We start from the raw sequence: 19,295 nt of genomic DNA, 5'->3' as shown, positions 1-19,295 counted from the left end.
CATTTTCCCACGATAAATGATGGCTTGAGCAGGCTTTAACAATATCAGATCAAAGCCACAAAGCAAATCACTGATCCCAGAAAATCATTCAAGGCTTTGTCACAGCCATTTCTCCACGTTGCCATCAAGTCTGAATGGATCTTATTAATCAATAAGTCAAACCTGGCTTTCTTCTCACTGTTTGTTGTCCACTCGCGCAGAGAAAACTGACATAAGATATAATTCAAAGGTGTAATAATATCAAGTTTCAAACCTTCAATTTAATAGTACATTTCTGTGGCCTGCTGGTAACCCTGCCCTGATGGGTATCGTGCCCTGACCTGACACATTTGTTTGGTGACAAACAGGTGTGGAAGGCATGGAGGGCAATCAGCATCCTCGTCGCCTTGGCGACAGGGCGCCCGGCCTCGAGGCAGCTGTCTGTGACGCTGAGAGGAAATAAGGGAATAGATAAAACAAACTGGAAACTATGAGCGCTGGAACACGGACATCAGCTACACACTGAGACACGCGACATGCCTAATAAGGACGGCAGATTGTACGTGTCGAACAAACAGGCCTGTCACATTTCACACACGCGAACCTCCCGACGCTCGGGGGATTTTGTGTAAACAGGAATGAGTATCTGCTTTTTCCTCGCCCAGTCTCGTCACTCTTGTTCCAGCTCTGCCTGTTGTGCAGTCGTCCTGTTATTTCTTCCTTATCTCCTCCCTTCTTTTCTGCGCTCGTTTTGATTGTGAGACAGCAGTTTACTCTTCTGATAGGCCTCTGACGTTCCATGAAGCTTATCGCAGCAATACTAAGTGCAAACAAGATAATCATTCCCCTTTTTGCTCCTGACGTGACGTGAAAACAGCCTCTCTGGATTCTGGGCTCTCACTGGGGTGATGAACTGGACTGCCTGCAGGCCTCACGTCCCCATCGTTGTTTTTGTGTCGTGCATTATTGCTGTAGAGGCAGATATGGTTGTGATGAGGGTGAAGATGAGATCAATAAGCCAACAAAAAATTAGAGTTATTGAGAATGGAGTTGTTATCATGTGTAGGATTGGGTGTCAGTGCTTCTATAGCAGGTAAGGTGACAACATCTCTGTTATGTGGTTATAATCCTGACTCAGTTTTTTCATTTAAATGGCCTCTGGCATCAGGATGATTTACTGAAGAATGTTTCTTACTTTACTGATACAAGCACAAATACCACAGTGTAGAAATACTCTGCTGCAAGTAAAAGTCCTGCATTCAAAAGTTTAAACAATTAAAAGTACAAAAAAATACTTAAAAGTACCAAAAGTAAAAGTACTCATTTGGCAGAATGGTCTCAGAATCACATATTTTATATGACTGGATCATAACTCCGGATGCATTCATTACTTTAATGTCCAATTTAAATGACTTTGTATACTGCTGGGTATCTTGCTAATCATGCCTCACAAGGTCAAAAACTTTAATCTGATTGTACCTGAACTTAAAATAAAAACCATATCAGAATTCACTTGTCGATTGTATCATTAATCTGAATCTGAAAACTAACACGAGTTATTCAATAAACCAAAGCAGAAGCAGGCATGTAGAATAAGAGAAAACGGAAATACTCAAAAAGAAGCACCTAAAAAGTGTACAGCGCTGTGTACAGTAAGTGTCTTCAGTACAGTTCTTGAGTCAAGAAGTAGGAGGTTACTTTTATCCTTCGTGCAAGCTTTCAGTACGTAGAAACCCAAGGAAAAAACAAATCATGTAAACCCGCCTGAATAACAAGCCTGCCGACGTCACTGCGCAGCTACGCTCTCATTGGCTACTCTGCCTGCTCGTCAGCCAATGGGCGGGGCGGGGAGGGCGGGGCAAGGCGGCTGTGGGCGGATACCAAGCGCTCAGGTTAGCAGGAGCGGCATACCAGACTCTCGCCGCTCCTTTGTGAGACAGCAGCAGCAGCAGCAGCCGCGGAGGGCCGTGCCGCACCCTGTCCTGCTACCTCCTGGGACTCACCGCGCGGATCACTGCGCACAGGTAACAACCGCTTCAGCTACCGGAAGCAAAGGGACAACTGGCAACACAGGTGACGGAGATTGTTCACCAAGTTTGAGATTTGTGGGAGGAAAAGAGTAGAAATAGCTATAACAATTAAAAAAAAAAGCTGGAATGAAGCCTCGATAGGAGAGACAAAAACAATCACTGCATTTTTTTTTGTTTTGTCGCATTTTTTCCCACCTTGTGCCCAGTTGAAAGGGACGCGGGACGTGACCTCAGGTACGACCGCACATTGACATAGTCGACGACTCTGATCTGGATTTACTTGCTGAGCGAGCTCACAGACACAAGAAACGGTGAGTTCAGCTTTTTTTTCTTCTTCCTCGCTTTGTGTAAAAATAAAACAACCCCAAGCCCCCCCCCGCGTTAATTTGAAATGTTGGAGAGGAGGCCGAGTTGGAGCGTGTTCGGGTGCCTTCCTCGCTCCTCCGCGCCGACCCCCGCACGCTCCCATCAGCACGCCGAGGCGGTGCGGACCGAGTCTGCGGTTCATCACAGCCTGGACGTCCCCGCGCTGTCCGTCACTTTGACCAGGCCCTTTCTCAGAAATGATCCCAGCTCGTCATACAACCGGTTCATGTTGAGTTTGGCTGGGTGTAACCGCAGCACCTATAAAACCAGAAAGTTATAAAACGCTTCACCGGTGTGGCTCCGTGGCTCCCACGATAAGATTTTATGGCTCGTATTTGGTTTTGGAGGTATAAACGTTCATCACGTCTGCAGTAGATGCCGTCACTGAGGCGGTTGTGTTGACGCTGTCACATCACAGTGTGTCTCAGGCTGTGAAGAGTCGTGTTGTTGTGTCAGACATTCATTTACAAGGGGTCATAACAAATTGTTTTTTTTATTTTAACTGACTTGATTTCATTTTCGGTTCAGCATGTATTTCCTCAATTAATTTATTGTATGGTTGGTCCACACAGTATCAAACAATGGAGGAAAACCAGATCAGCAGTAAGTCTTCACATTTGAATGTTGGGAACTTTTGCTCAATAAACCACCTAAAGGATTACCAGATTGTCAAAATTGTAGTGTTAATTAATGTTCTGTAGATGTTCTCAGTTGCATGTGGACGATGTGCTGCAGCTGTCTCACGGTGAACCCGATCCAATCCGAGCCGTGTCGTTATTAGGTGGTCTCGTCAAACAGAAAGAACAGATGTTGAGGCAAAGTGCCTGTGAGTCAGCGAGGGAAAGTACTGACTGTGTGCACGGGCTGCGATTCATTTGTGCCCTTGTTTCACTGAAAACACGTCAGGTGATCCACCTGCAGGAAATGTCTCACTCTGACTAAAAAGGTAATCAGTGCAACACAGTTTCCAGTTTTGTTTTGTTTTAACATGCAAGGATTCTGATGTTTAAATGCACGTCCCTAAAACACAGCCAGCAGCTTCAGGATTTGATATCATTTTAAAATGGTCCTGAATGCAAGTAGTTCAGATTTGTGGCAACAAAACACACACTGTGTGTTTGTGTAGTTTTTCTCTGCCGCTTTTCGAGCTTCTGGTCTCCTGTTGAAAAGAAAGAAGAAGGAAAAGACGTTTCCGGTAGATCGATCACATTGGTGTCCTGGTGTAATTAGAGGGGAAAGTGTGTGTGTGTGTGTGTGTGTGATTAAACAGCTAATGGTAATCGTTGTGCAGATGACAGCCGCTCCGTCCGACCAGCCGCGTGTCCACACCTCACAGCTGGATGGGCGCACTGCAGAGGAGGCAGTTAATTAAAACAAATGCACCCGGAGGCAGCACTCCGGAGGAGGCGAGCAGGATTTCCGAGTTACCTGGAAAAAGTGGTCTATGAACAGAACAACCTCAGGCGCTACCACCACCTCAGCTGCAGTATTGGTTTTAGTCGTATGTGGGCATGTGGGCTGAAGCTGATGCGCCCAGGCTCTACTTACTGAGAGTGCGAGGGGAGGAGGGAGAAGAGGCGACTCGGGTGTGGCTGCTCTGGTAATGACTGGTTCGCATTCAAACTGGTGTTTACTGATTCAGCCCGGTCCATTCACACACACACACAAAACACAGCCGTATGGTGCATGAAAACACACAGACATGCAAATGCAGCCCCTTAGAGCCACACAGAGTGAAAGTGTCGCCCAGAGTGCTTTGTCAGCTTCTGGGATACACAGTTCAGACAAGTTCAGGGATGTGCCCCCTCGTAGGGCAAAGCTCATCAGCTGTGCTGCAAATGAAACAGGACGAGGCTCCTGGCACAGATTGGTCAGGTGTAACCAAAATGTGGATGTGGTAAAATCTCAATTTCATAATTAGCTCAAAATCTGAAGCGAGACAGTGTTGAGTCACCATTTTATGGGGTTTTTCTTGGTACTGAACTACTTCTCAACTGTGACTGCTAACTTCCTGGAGTCTCCTGTTGACTGCCAGGCAGCGACTCCGAGGCAAAGTTGCGTGTCTGTCCTGGTTGAACAGCTAGTTATGCCGGTAGACAGATTTGGTTTTCTTTCCGGGCTCGCCCCTCCACTTTTATTTATGATCTTGTTTGTTAGTCAGTGTGCTGTGTGCAGGCTGTTGGGTTGTTTGTTTTTTAGCTGAGGACAGCTGCCTGCTGCTGGAAACTGTTGCGATGAGGGCAGGCTTTCAGCAGAGATTCTGCACTGCTAATTTGCTTCTGGTGGTTCCACATCCTGTGATTGCAGCTGCGTGTCTTCCGAACCTGCGGATGGAGAATCTGCGTCTGCATACGTGTCGGCGAAGAACTGTTAATCAGCCAGTGAACTGGATGTTGCACACCTACACCAATGACGTCAGTGACTTTGTTCCTGTTGCGTCTAACTAGATGTTAAAGATAGATTAAAGTGTTTCTCGGCCTTTGAAAACTCTCAGCAGTATCATGCCTCAGTCTTGATCTTTATGTGCTCTAATGTTTGGCTGGTGGAAGTTGGTCGCTCTTCTTGGGGCTTTGTTGCTTATTAACTTTTGGAATGCAAGTTACAGATTCAAATTCGTTTTACTGCTTTGCAGCTGCTTTGATTGGCTGTATGCAAAGTGCACTGGAACAGACGATCAAAGACTGTGTTTTAACCTCCAGGTACAGAAAAACCACCAGCTCTTTGTGGCTGAACACACACACACACACACACACACATGAGTTTTCAAATGTTAAATGTTGTCTCAATACACGCAGCCATACAAGAAGTTTAATGAAATCAGTACCTGTTGCATTAAAAGGTTTTCGTACTTGAGCTGACGGTGGTGCATGCAGATGCAGCAGCTGGTTGTTCCTGCTGCATTTCTGTTTTAATGTGTTATTTTTTTTCCTGGCTTTATTCCTGAAACTTGTGTCGGTCATAATAGAAATACGCTGATTGGAACTGGAGAAGGAGGTGCAGGGTTTGGATTAAGAGCAGCAGATTTCATGCCAACCTTTGAGGTGAAGATGCTGACTGCATGTGTTTCAACTGATGGGCCGTCGGCTGTTGTGGGCTGATCGGAGCACCGTTAACACACGATAAAAAAAAGTTAAAGATGAGTTTGATTGATTTCGTTTCCCCTCCAAAATTTTCTATAGATGCTGCAGTGATACTGTTATCAGGAGTTTGTTTGGCTATGACAGACGTGTAGAGACAATCTGATATCATGACAGCCCTGCCTGGTTCCGTGCATTCTTCTGTAATCGATACCAGAAGAGAAAAAGGTCAGACTGGTGCATTCAAAGTTGGCCTGCCACTGGTGAGATGGCTTTCAAAGAAAAGAATGGATGCAGGTGTTTTGATGGGCTTCGTACACTCACTTCCTGTGTGTGTTTCCCTTGAGTCTTGCACATTTTTAAGCTCTGCAGCATGAAAAATGGAGCATTTTTGACGACAGATTAAGTTATTTAAATGTAACCTCTATAGGCCAGTGTTTAAACGCAGGACGGTGATTGTAACAGTGGCGCTAACATGACTCTGAGAGCAACTCTGCATACGACTTTGATCTGAAGAGGCTTGGGTCTAAGGTCAGCCGTCGTACTCGTGTTTCTCAGCTCGTGTCTCTGACTCAGATGGAGGAGCGCATGAGAAGACCTTTGAATATGAGTAAAGTTTGCCACGTCTGGTCTGCGTACCACACTGATGGGAGCTTGCAGCCCCGTCGCACACATTTGTGTACCTGCCACAAACACCTACGTTGTAGTTTCACTTTCAGCTGATCACGTCTTTGATCAAACCCTTCACTTGCAGTTGCATCTCGTTCATCTCGTGCTTGCTCAAGGGGGAATGTTGGGCTCTCTCTATTTTACAATTTAATTAAAGAGTTTGGTCTAGACCTGCTCTAATTGGAAAGTGTCATGAGATAACTTTTGTTGTGAATTGGCGCTATATAAATAAACTGAATTGAATTGAATTGAATTCATCGCATTCTCAGGCCTCCACATTTCTGCGTCCCTCCACATTTTTTTGATTCAGCATCTCTCTCTCTCTCTCTCCATACACTGAGGCTCCCTCCCTGTGTGTGTGTGTGTGTGTGTGTGTGTGTGTGTGTGTGTGTGTGTGTGTGTGTGTGTGGTGCCTGTTTGGATTGAGATTGGGTTACATAGCTGGATTGTGTAATTGTGAGGTGTGTCTCTGCTGTAGGGAGCTGCTCTGCTGTTTCCATTGTTGAGAGAGTTGAACTTGGAGCCGATGCTGCAGTGCGAGTCGCCGCGCCGCGCTGGCTTTTGCAGCAAAATGGAGAATATGTGAGGGAGTTGTTGACTCAGAACGCGCCATGTGGCTCGTACAGGTTTACTGTAAACAGTGGATTAAAGCACGTTGTTGTTGGCCACACAATTCAGCAGTCTTTGTTTTAATTGCAGCATCTCGGTCGTAAAGCCTGCCGTGATCCTGTTGTGACTTGTCAGCCTCTATAGATCGCTGTTTTTTTGGATTCTTAGTATGATAATGCAGATAACTGCTGCTGTTGATCAAGATTTTCTGGTTTATGGAGATTCTTTTTAGATTCATACGGCAGCTTTGTAAGTCAAATACGTATGCCTTAAGCACATATAGCCTAATTGGCTTAAGATTGATCCTCGGGTGTATTGTTTCGTTCATCTTGGTTGGTGTTTACATTCCACCGGAGGCCAACGTGCAGGAGGCGCAGCGCATGCTAGTCGAGCAGATACTGTGAGGACAAAGTCAGACTTCTTAATCCCTGTCCTCAGTCGCCCTGTGACGAAGTTTGTTGAAATTGGTGCTGTTGACTTTTCTGTCGTTGGAGCAGTATGACAACCCGAGGGCGTCACGTGCTCTACACGCTTGTTCAGGGCTATGTAAATTAAACTGACTTGACCAGTTTGAATTTCGACTAAAATTGCTATAATGATCTAAATCATGTAGCTCGAGTAGATACTGTTGAGTTTTGGAGCTGTTATCATGAATACAAAAGATTGACACAATATTTTTAATGTAAATTGTGATATGCGTCTTGCGGTGGAGTCCTGCTTAGTGTTTGTGTTTGTAGTCTTAATCTGATGTTTAATGTTTCCACAGATTGAAGAGCAGTGGATCCCAAACCTCTGGCCAGTGAACGCCTTAGACTTCTGGATCCCTCCAGCCCTCACCTGTCCAGCTGATGGCATGCAGATCTCCAACCCACCTGAGAGGGCGAGTCTAAATGGCGCCCTAGACCTTCCCCACTGCTTCCTGTCGGCAACTCTGCTCTCCTCGCTGTCCTCTTCGCCTCCTCTCTGATTCCGCAGCCAGATATCTCAACATGGATACGCAGACCGCAGACAGAGACGGTTGCTACTATAACCGTAGCGTCAAATTTTTCTACGAGGCGAGTGGCAAGAACATCAGCGACCACTGGCGCAATCGGGACTACGTGATTGTCACGTTGGGCATGACGGTCTGCTTCATCGTCATCTTCTCCAACCTTTTGGTCATTGCTGCCATTTTAAAAAACCGACGCTTTCACTTCCCCATCTACTACCTGCTGGGTAACCTGGCTTTGGCAGACCTCTTCTCAGGTACAATGCTTTTACTTCATGTTCTCCCACCTCATTACTGTAACTAACTGCTTGTACTGCAAGTGATATGAATAAGCGTTGTCCTCTACTATGCCGTAAACTGTGTTCTCTTTAGCTTGTTGTTCTAATAATGTTAGAAAGGATTTTGATGGAACTGGACAGTTTCCTCCGTGCACTTTGTGGGTTTAAGCCTACCTCCGCTTAGATTTGGAAGATTTAGATTTGGAAGTCTGAAGTGCAACACCCACTCACGCTGTGTCACATCTGGAGAACAAATGTGATGTTAGTGCTGCTTTAATGTGGAGCTGATGAGCGTAGATGCTGGGAAAAGGCACAGCCAGGACACATTCGTGATGCGATGATGCGTGTTTCAACTCACTCGCATTATTTGAAGTCCTTGTGAAGGAAATTCAAAGATTTGTTTTGAAACAACATTAAACATGTCAGAAAATAATTGGTTAAAACGTGAGAGCAGAATGTGAAGAATGTCATAACTGAATTATGGAATTAGACTGCTAATTCACAGTTTTCAGTTCAGGATTTTTTGGGCAGTGTTGGTGTATATGATCATTGAACTTGTCACCCGGGACTGTTTGTGCTAATGGAAACTGAATGTCCTTTTTTTTTTTTCAACAGTAAAATATAAGAGTGATGTTCAGTTAGCTGTTCTTATTTCTTAATTCGTCACAGTGTCGCATCGCATGCAGAGACATGAACATTCAGGAATTTGTCCCTGTCTTGGTTGGTAGGAAAACAAGCCTTAAATGCAAACCAGTCCTTGAAGACAACACAGTTTGTGGCAGTGTGTGAATTATCCTGTAGTTTTTTTTTAAATGCTCTGGTATTAAAGCCTTTCCTTCCTTTTCCCAGGTGTCTCCTACCTCCACTTGATGTTTCATACTGGTCCCTGGACCATTAAGCTGTCTAAGTACCAGTGGTTTGTGCGACAAGGGCTGATTGACACCAGCCTCACAGCTTCAGTCCTCAACCTTCTGGCTGTGGCTGTGGAGCGCCACCAAACCATCTTCAAAATGCAGCTGCACAGTAAGATGAGTACCCGGCGTGTCTTTGTCATCATTCTGTTCATCTGGCTGATGGCCATAATCATGGGCCTGGTCCCCACCATGGGCTGGCACTGCCTGTGCGACTTGGATAACTGCTCCACCATGGCGCCGCTGTACAGCCGAAGCTACTTGGTGTTCTGGGCCGTTCTCAACCTGCTGACCTTCTCCATCATGGTGGCCGTCTACACTCGGATTTTTGTCTACGTGAGGCACAAGAGCCAGCAGATGTCGCAGCACACGTCCCAGATGAGACACAGAGAGACGGTGTTCGCCCTGATGAAGACCGTCTCCATGATCCTGGGTGAGCAAACAGACAGACTTACAATTAATACATATCAATAGACCAGAACCTTACTGAAACCTCTCACCAACCTAACTGAAGTTACACTATATTGACAAAAGTATTGGGGGCAGTCGTGGATCGCTGGTTCGATTCCCCGTCCCGGTGTCCATGGCTGAGGTACCCTTGAGCAAGGTACCTAACCCCCACTGCTCCTCGGGCGCTGCACGCGGTCGCCCACTGCCCCGGGTTTGCTGTGTGTGTGTGCACGTCACTTGGGTGGGTTAAATGCAGAGCACGAATTTCGTTGGAGTGAGTTCCCTCCAATGACAAGATATGTCACTTTCATCATCTATTGGGACAGCTGACCCACCAATGGGGATTTTAATGACATCACATTCTAAATACAAAGACAGCTTTGCAGCTTGCAGCTCCACAATTCTGTGAAGGCTTTCCACAAGTGATGTCTTTATGGAGCTTTGCTTTGTGCACTGGGGCACAGTCATGCTGGAATAGAAAAGGGCCTTCACCAAACTGTTGCCACAAAGTTGGAAGCATAGCATTGTCCAAAATGTCTTGGTATGCTGAAGCATTAAGATTTCCCTTCACTGGAAGTCAGGAGCCGAATCCAACCGCTGAAAAACAGCCCCATAAAGCCACACCTGATTTCAGGTGTGAGAGGCGTGTCCCAATACTCTTGTCTATATGGTGTATGTGAGTATGTGCAGACACCTGGGTGTGTGCTTGTGTCATTTGAACTCATTCATAAGAGAAAATTGAGTCAGTGTTGCTCCACCTTGCAGTTTTAAGCAACGTCACTAACCATGCGTGCCAAGCGTAAGAAAGAATTACTCAAATGTTGCAGGAAAGAAAAGTCTCTCTGATGCCACACTTTGTAATGAGTAATGAGAGGAGTGAGTGTTAAAATCACAATACAAAAACGTCACACAGGTGGGATGACGACTGCATTTATTATTATTCATTACTGACCTTGGAAAGGGCAAACGTCTCCAGAGCTTTCCACTTCGTCTCACGACCATCGTGAGCAGGTGAATTTACTGTGTAACGTCGCTTGTTTTTGATCAAACTACAGAATGTGAGGCAACTGAGGTAACTGCACCATAAAACTGAACGAACGACAGATAAAGAAAGCTCCGCTAGCAGCCGCAGTGTGAAAGAGTGACATCTTGTGCACAGGGTGTGTTTATTAAGACATCGTTTTGTTTTGTTAACCAAGGTGTGACAGTTCATCATCATGTAAGATTCATGTTGTCCGTCCCTGTGCACTAATGCATTTGACTCAGGGGACGTTATTGTCTGGTTTTATTTGGGTTTAGTTTATGTCTTCAACTTGATCAGCGTGCATTAGTCTGAGATTTTTCAGTCGATAGGATGTTGTTTACTTTAATCTGTGATGGTGCTTCCTGCAACAGGAAACAGAACAACTTATTGGTGTAATTTAGTTGTGCGGTTGCCCCGCTAAAAGTGATTGCATATTTGTAAAAGGATATACACTATAGAGACAAAAGTATTGGGACATCTGACCATCACACCAACAGGGTCTTTAATGGCATCTCATTCTAAACACACAGACAGCTTTGCTGCTCTAACAGCTTCCACTCTTCTGTGAAGGCTTTCCACAACATGTTGGAGTGTTTCTGTGGGAATTTGTGCCCATTCATGCAGTAGAGCATTTGTGAGGTCACACACTGATGTTGGACCAAAAGGCCTGGCTCTCAATCTCCGTTCCAGTTCATCCCAAAGGTGTTGGATGGGGTTGAGGTCAGGGCTCTGTGTGGGCCAGTCAAGTTCTTCCACACCAAACTCATCCAACCATGTCTTTATGGAGCTTTGCTTTGTGCACTGGGGCACAGTCATGCTGGAATAGAAAAGGGCCTTCAACAAACTGTTGCCACAAAGTTGGAAGCACAGCATTGTCCAAAATGTCTTCGTATGCTGAAGCTTTAAGATTTCCCTTCACTGGAAGTCAGGGGCCGAGCCCAACTGCTGAAAAACAGACCCATAAAGAGGGTTGTCTGGATACTTTTGTCTATATAGCATATTTTTTGAATAAAGAACAAACTTTTGTTCGTTAAGTTAAAAACTGAGTGCACACACAGGTTGGCATGCACGCTGCTCTCTTAACTTGTCTGTACTTGTTACACCAGACTTCACTCCCCCACACACACGTCCACTTCTTCCCTCCTTTCTCTTCGTTTTCTCCTGAACTATCTGTGCTCCCTCGCTCTTTCCCAGCCTCCCCTGCTCTCGCATTTTGGACTTTCGATTAAATTCCTCACAGTTTTTTTTTTTAATGTTTCTCATCTTTCCCGTCGTCGCTCAGCAGCCAGGATTCAGCAACTCTGGCATGTGAGGAGGGCGAGGAAAACCCCAAGCATGTCCTGACAGGGAGCCGCATAGTTCAGTTACTGTGACAGAAAACAGCTCCACTCCTGCCCATATGACAGCACTGACAGTGTGTGTGTGCAGGGGTGTGTGTGTAATCTTGTCCTCCTATGCTTGTGAGGACTACCTTGAGTTTTTGACCTTGAGAGCAGAGCCAGTTTTGCAAAGTGGGGACATCTTGGCTGTGCTTTGTGTCTTCAGATTGCCATTTGACGGTAAAGACTAGGTTTCAGATGGAGGCTTGAGGTTCAGCACATAGTTGGGACAGTTTTGGGTATGGTCAGGCACATTGTGTGTGTGTGAGTGTGTGAGCTGGTGTTGCAACATTTCGTTCCATCTTTAGCTCATATGGGTACGTGTATTAGTTCTGATTGTGCTGTGAATGTGGGCACGTAATGAATTCCTGAGCTGCCTAATCGACTATTGTGATAATGAAATCTGATCATACAGACCAAACCCAGTCCACATGCTGACATGTTATGTATCTGTGTGTGTGTGTGTGTGTGTGTGTGTGTGTGTGTGTTGTGTAGAGAGGAATTTACAGTACGTACATTCCCGCTCTCCCTTCTACCCCCTACTTCACATTCTTTACAACTGCCTGTTCATTTTCTTTCCTCTAGCAACTCCTTTTTTAATCTGTGACTTTTCCTGCTGATTTCCGATGTTATTGCAAGTCTTCTAATGACCTCACGGACCTCTCCCTCCTCCCCCTCCTGACAGGCTGTTTTGTGCTCTGCTGGACGCCTGGCCTGGTGCTGCTGCTGCTCGACGGTCTTGGCTGCGATGAGTGTAACGTGCTGCGCTACGAGAAGTACTGCCTGGTGCTGGCCGAGTGCAACTCCTTCGTCAATCCCATCATCTACTCCTTCAGGGACAACGACATGAGGAGGACCTTCAAGGAGATCCTGTGCTTCCTGTGCCGGCGGGGCAGCAACAACCAGGGCAACTCCGGAGTTCACTTTAGCACCCTGGAGCACGAGGTACTGTCTGAGAGCAACGGAGCCGACGGCAGCAGTCACAAACATAACAACCACTCACTCTGAAGACTTCCAGAGATAAACCCCTGAAACCACACTGAGACACACCGTACAGTCATGACGGCCTCCACTCAAAGATTCACACACACATGCAGTGATAAATTGGCCAACTTGACAACAGCAAAACAAAACTACAAACACGCAAGTGCTGATCAGATATGATTTCAAGAAGACCACTTGTTGAACTTGTTTCCCCTAAAGGTAGATATATTTGACGCCTCATAGTGTTGGTTTTGACCACAGCAGGCAGTTATTTTTAATTTAAAACAAAAAGCTTCCTGTACATTATTTTCCCAGCGCTAAAGAGCAGACAGACAGCAGTTTAGTGTCATCAAGAACAAGGCTAAGAGAGAGTGACTTTGTCAGGTAGACGCAGACGTAAATGTTGCTCGACTGGACGTGGAAATGATAACTTTTGCCACTGAAAGGTTGCGTTCACAGCTCGTCTCTGCTGAATCCCCCAAGTGGCCAGAACGATCGGTTATTGCAGGTTAAAAGGGAGCACATAGTCAGAAGCCCATTTCCTCCCTGTATTTCTTTTACTGAACTGAGGTTTTCCTGCTTCAACCGGAGCGTCTCGCGTATTGTGAGTTTTATGGGTCGCCGTCTTTTAAAATTGAGTTAATAACAGGTTCAGACACACTTTGTGCATGTCACACTATGCTAAAGATGATGAACCTCGCATGTCTCAGCAGGATTTCACCCGTTAATTGTTATGATCTTATTGCAAGGGGATTCGCTCGTGGCAAAACAGATTCGTCATTAGATGCAAATGAGGCGATTTCTTTGCTTGAAAGTGACGTTTGTGTCCTGCAGTCATGCGTAGCAGAAACTGTGAAAAACCATTTCGTCTGCCCGACTCGGTTCAACCTCCTGCCTTATTTTTTACGTGCTCTGTGCTCTGAGCATGTGTCTGCCAGGAGGAATAAAAACCTGCCGCAGCATCGCTGTGTCAGCCGGTGGAGTATGAGATGTTAAACTGAGCTGCACGGTAGAAAAGAGAAGGTACGGTGGTGCTGACCACACGTCGTCACAGTTAACACGTGAAAAACAAGCTCGAAGTGCCCTGCGACAACAGTGGCAGCATATCATGTTGTGAGGCAGAGTTTCTTATCTGTGGGTTCCTGCTTTTAGTTCCTGTCTGACCGTTCAATCAAAAATAAGCGTCTTGTGTCAGTTTTGTATATGACAACTTACATGTGAAAAGGCAAAATTTGCATGTGCATTCTTACAGAAAGATCAGGAAGTTCCTGCACGCTCAAATGAACCAGAACGCCCCTTCAGTTTTCGTTTGCAGTGAAGATTTAGTCCTGCTTCAAGTTCTACTGTGACTTGATTGCAGCTTCAGCCTTCACGGTGTCTCTAATGTGAACTGCGGGCGTGGGTTTATGACACAACGTCGAGCGATGCGTTCAGTGGACCATGGCTGGCTGACTTTGCTTCTCAAGTGCAGCAGAGAGGAGAGAAGGAGGCACATGACTGAGCAGCGACAAAAAATACACCTGAAATCATCTCGCATACCTGAAGACAAAGGATAGAGCGTCAATGTCGATAGATTTCGGTGTCTCACATATTAGTAGAGCCTTATTCAGCTTTAAAAGCACCCACAGGTACTAAATTATATTGCATGTAATGTAAAGAAAAGAAGGAAATCTTCATTTTTACACACTGAATGAATACCAAAATTGCAGGCGATTCAGCAGCTGAACACACAAGCCAAAAAACACACGCAAGACAAACTCACAACCCTGTCGTGTTCTTATCTGGTTTATATTTATGTTTTTTAAAAAGCGCAATAATCAGAGCCTTGGAAGTTCTGTTATTATTATGATGGTGATTATTTTAATAAGGAAAAACAGCGAGTTATGTCTTGATCTTTTTTCAGTTGTTTAGAGCGAGAAAAGAAAGACCAAAAATCCGGATTAAAATCCACACTGCGGCACACATCTGTGCCTTCGTGTGCCCTTTAGGCCCTTCTGCCGAGCTTAGAGACCGAAAGAAAGGCATTAAACGAGTATTCTGATCGATTTGGGTGCACAAACTCGGACTTTTACTCGAAGAAGGGAAGCTTCTGCCGTATTGTTTCCTGCTCTGTGCGCTCAAACTAGGAAATGCTCATGAGATTTGAACCACAGAAACATATTTTAGTGTATTGTTGCTGTAACACAAGAGAGTTTGTTACAAGACAGCCGCCAAAACGCAGTGACTCAGAGAAGTACAACTTCCCCCGCCAGCCGGGCCGTTCATTGGTCGCATGTGTTCTGGTTGTTGGAGCTTTTTCTACCTTTTGAGCGCATCACTTTTCTGTGTTTTGTTGTCATTTAACATTTTTTCACAACATGAGCAACGGTTGACTGTGATGTTTATGTTTTTGTTTTTCTTTTCTGCCTTCACCTGTACAGCATCTTGTTTGTGTCTGACTTCAGGGTGGGACATTTTGGGCTTATTTGCACCCAAGCAAATTGCATGCAGATGATGTCTGTTTGTGCTCAAAATGTGTCCCGTCATGCAACTCAGAACTACAACACAGATGTAATTCCATACATGGAAGTCAGATTTTCCACAAGGCAAACTCAGCAAAACATCAGCCGGTGACTGTAGTCAGACGTGACCGGAACTCGAACTCCTCCTGAGTGCTCACATTGCCTCCTGTGATAAACAAATTTCTCTGTTGGAATTACCCTGTTGTCTTTTGAAATCATCACTTAGTTTATAGAGAGCACAGCATTCCCATGTTCTCTGTGCTGTTTGCTAACATTCGTGTGTGTGTGTGTGTGTGTGGGTGGGGGGGTGTGTGTTAGTATGTCTTAAACCAGCCCAGATGTGTACTTGTGGTTGGACTGGGTTGTGCTCCTTGCCACATTTCCTCTGACTTTTTACTCTGGCATGTTGGCGATGTTGCACTCTTCATCCTCTGTCACACACACACACACACACACAGCCTGCTGTTGCTGCCAGCAGGAAGTGCAGCCATGAGTGTGTGTGGTCTCGTGTGCATGTGAGTGTGTACCTCGTTGCTTTGCATACGTTTTGCCAGTGAGATTAGAAACGAGGCCAGTGAGAGACGGTTCACATTTCCTCTCTCTCTCTCTCTCTCCTGTGTGTGTTTATAGTCAAATATGTGGTGACTCATGCAATTAAAAAAATAAGTTAGATATTTATGGATAATAGCAAATCATTTAATGAAAGTACTCTTAAAGGGGAGACCGTTACAAGGAGCTATTAAAGGGATAACCGTATACTCAAACTATATTCTTTGTGTTCAGATAAATCATTGCGTGTTGCTATAGCCTCACTGTTGGTATTTGTGTTGACTCTAAAGAAACATTTTCATATTATTTTGGGTCTATTTTTGTACGAAACTGTTACAACCGTTATGAATAAATGCACAAATCTGCCTCCACCTGTGATTTGTCTGGTCACGTCTGTCCTGACTGCTTTGCTTTTCGGCTTGATTGCTTCTTTGTGGTAACCGATGACGTCTGGACTCGTGTCAGGGATAAACGTGTTCGTCTTATCTTTTTCTCTCAGCTCATCTCGCTCTTTTTCTTTCTCTTTGCTGATTTTGACACGACTAACCCATTTCTCTTCTTTCTTTCTTCCTTTCTGTCTCACCTAAAACCCATCCCTTCTTTTATCCCCCTCCCTTATCCCGATTCCTTACCTCTTTCCAACCCTCGCCTCACACACTCTCGTCTGTCTCTCCACCCTCTTTGTCTGTAGAACTATAAGTCTCGTACCGTCAAGCTGAGAGAGGAGAGGAGCAACGGGATGCCTCTCATTCACGAAGACTCGGAGGACAACCATGTCTCTTCAGAAAAGTAACCAACCCAAACAACGATAAACTTTCAGCGCACTCAAGACATGCAGACACACAGTGTGTGTGTGTGTGTGTGTGTGTGTGTGTGTTCATATAAACAAGTCTTGAGATCTGTTTTTCCTCCGCCCGGCAGACTCTTGTGTCTGTTTATTGTTTTTTTGTTTTTCTTTTGGTCGATGGACTCCTAACCTCAGTTAGCCGACATGATGTGGACGTGTCTTCCAGTTAACCGAAGGGGCTGATCGACCCTTCGTCATAGACCTTCAGCAGGCGCATGGTCGCAAACCCTCCATTAGTGGGCCATTAAAACAACATTGGGGGACATTGGAGAGCTCACTTCCTGTTGGGACATAAATGAACAGATGGTGGTAGAAGACGTGGCAGCACTTAACTGAACAGCTGGAACATCCTGCCAGTGCACGGACTGAAATGTGCCGCGAAGCAGAGATATTTGTGCCATTGAGTTATAGAAGTAGTAGTTTCTGCCACAAATGGCTTTAACAATATCCTCATGATGTATTAATGTGAATGCAGCTTTATAACGTACATCTAGCTAAGACTAACAACAGTCCTGCAGTAAATCCTCACCTTGTGAAGCTAATAATATTGAAGCTGTTTTAGAGAGGAGCTGATTCGACTGGTCATGTCGCAGGGTGTGGTTTGCGGTGCTGTGGGTGCCGCAGGACTGTTAGACTTCCTTGGTCTCGGCTAGGAGTACTCAAGAAACCGTCAAGTGAGCGTGTGTGGACTGACAGGAGATCTGATGTCTCCGGGGTTTCACGTGGTTGCAGTCGAAGGCCACTGAAGCTCACAGAGCAGACCGGTGCCACCCTGTACTGGGCTGAACAAAAGGGTCTAATTCCTACTAATTTGCTGATGTTTTATGCACCAGTCACAGGCAACATTTGGGTTGCCAAAAAATGTGGATCAAGCTCTTAAATTCATGTACGGCCGGCTTGGCCGCATGCGAAGCTGCACAGAATCTGGATCGGTTTTTGACGACTTCATATTTACTGCCACTGCTTTTCACTCAGAGGCCCAAGCGGCCGGTTGATCGCCTGCTCGGCTGTTTGGGTCCGAGTTGGGTGTTTGTGCCCTGTTATACCTTCTTGTATGTCTGATTTCTCTGTTTTATAGTTGCTTCCATCAGAGCAACTCGTGTAACTGTTTGCCACGAATGTTGCTGGCCATCTTGGAATTAGATTTTACAAGGCAGTTTTAATCTATTGTACATCGTTCTAATATTTATCTCCACAAATCAGAATCAAAGTTTTTTGTTAACGATTCTGATTCGGTTACAGACTTTTAAATGTAGGATATTAATGTTTTGGGTTTTGTTTTTTTAACCCCCATTGTTTTAATGTGTGACAAGCGCGTTAAATGTTTTCAGAGCCACAAACCTCCAGGTGCTTGTGTTTTGTTTTGTTTTTAAAAAGATTTAACTTTTCTCCTAAATATCAGCGTGAACAAACTGACTTGTATGACGTGAGATCCTGTTGTTGCTACTGCTGCATCAGAAGTGGTCGTCCTGCAGCTCTGCACAGTGAGCCGCTTCCTTCCTTTTATTTGTGATTGTAATTTGTAATTGGTTTTTGCCACTTTATGCTGCTAACACTGTGGTGTTTGCATCATGTAAATTGCCTCTGTGCAGGAATGACACACAATATTCATTTGTAAATTGTCTGTTGTGATGTAAAATTTATTTATGATCACAGTGTAATTGTAGATATTATGTACAGTATTATGTGCAGACTTGCCAGCAGAGATAACAAAAAAACAGCATAAAGGGAAATTAAGTGGTTTTTTTTTCTTTAGGATAGTATCCAGAAATGTTTAAATGTGTTTGCTGTCACTGATATCAATATGCTTATAGGGACGAACCATTAAGACGCTGTGTCTCACTTTCAGCCGTGATAATCTGCCCTCAGCAACTGACAGCGACGTCATTAAAAGCTTTGAACAGCCGTGTCTCTCTGACTCTCCTGTGCCGTCTCTTCTTCTGTCTTCTCGCCAAATTCAAGGCTCAAACTGTCCTAAATCGAGTGTTTTGTTTGGATCCTGTGGGGGGGCGTGTCTCAGGATCTCCCAGAGTCTGTCTTTGTCCAGGTGTCTCCCTTCCTGGCCTTGGTGTCTCACAGAGGGAGAGACGACCTCTTGGTAAAAGCCGAGCCTTTTCGCGCTGCAGGCTGATGAGAAAATTTCCTCTTGATCTGCTCTCCTACCTTCCCCAGCCCTCCTCTGACCTCCTCCTCCCTTCCCGGTGAAGCGGTCTGACTCGAGCCCTTCCTGACGTTACCCAGAGAGAGTCTTTTCAGAGATGTGGGCTCTTTCTTGTCTGTCGACAGCGAGAACCTCTTCTGGCTGTGCTTCTCCCTCCTCAGGTTGTCCAGCTTCAGTTTATCCAGCGGCAGGATGCTCTTCTTGCGTTTCTTACCAGGTAGCGCCCTCCTCAGTTGACGCCAGGCTTTCTCCACAGGTGACTTCTTCTTCTTCTTCTGCCAGAAGAAGGTTCCTTTGGAGGAGGAGCCGCCCATGGCCAGTTGACCTGCTGCAGGAGGAACAAACGCATGATTGACACGAATACAAAGAGTGTTTGGTTTTTCACGAAAAGCGCACATGAATCTGTTTAGTCACCTATTTGTAAACTGTGTAAGTCCAAAGACTTTTTGTTTGTTTGTTTGTTTTTTAAGAATTTTTAAAAAGGTTTTCAGGT

The 19,295-nt window shown here is 45.3% G+C and overlaps 1 protein-coding gene across 2 annotated transcripts; it reads left to right on the top strand.

Annotated features, from left to right (window-relative positions):
- The first annotated feature begins 1,840 nt into the window (after positions 1-1,840).
- lpar2b (lysophosphatidic acid receptor 2b) lies at positions 1,841-18,559 on the top strand. Of its 2 annotated transcripts, XM_046372680.1 has the most exons (6): positions 1,841-2,003; positions 2,216-2,320; positions 7,497-7,975; positions 8,846-9,340; positions 12,446-12,705; positions 16,486-18,559. In XM_046372680.1, the coding sequence occupies exons 3-6, from the start codon at positions 7,720-7,722 to the stop codon at positions 16,585-16,587; spliced, it is 1,113 nt and encodes a 370-aa protein (XP_046228636.1). In that variant the 5' UTR covers positions 1,841-2,003; positions 2,216-2,320; positions 7,497-7,719; the 3' UTR covers positions 16,588-18,559. The 2 variants fall into 2 exon arrangements, with proteins under 2 accessions (XP_046228636.1, XP_046228645.1); XM_046372689.1 differs by lacking the exon at positions 2,216-2,320 and having other exon boundaries at positions 1,872-2,003.
- Positions 18,560-19,295: the final 736 nt, after the last annotated feature.

The sequence above is a fragment of the Scatophagus argus genome, chromosome 2, assembly GCF_020382885.2.
Source record: "Scatophagus argus isolate fScaArg1 chromosome 2, fScaArg1.pri, whole genome shotgun sequence".
NCBI lineage: Eukaryota > Metazoa > Chordata > Actinopteri > Scatophagidae > Scatophagus > Scatophagus argus.
This window is presented reverse-complemented; position numbering and strand designations above follow the sequence as displayed.

Coding starts and splice junctions, on each gene's coding strand:
- lpar2b (XM_046372680.1), top strand. CDS start 7,720: ATGGATACGCAGACCGCAGACAGAGACGGTTGCTACTATAACCGTAGC. Junction 9,341..12,445: donor GACCGTCTCCATGATCCTGG/GTGAGCAAACAG, acceptor CCCTCCTGACAG/GCTGTTTTGTGCTCTGCTGG. Junction 12,706..16,485: donor TTAGCACCCTGGAGCACGAG/GTACTGTCTGAG, acceptor CTTTGTCTGTAG/AACTATAAGTCTCGTACCGT.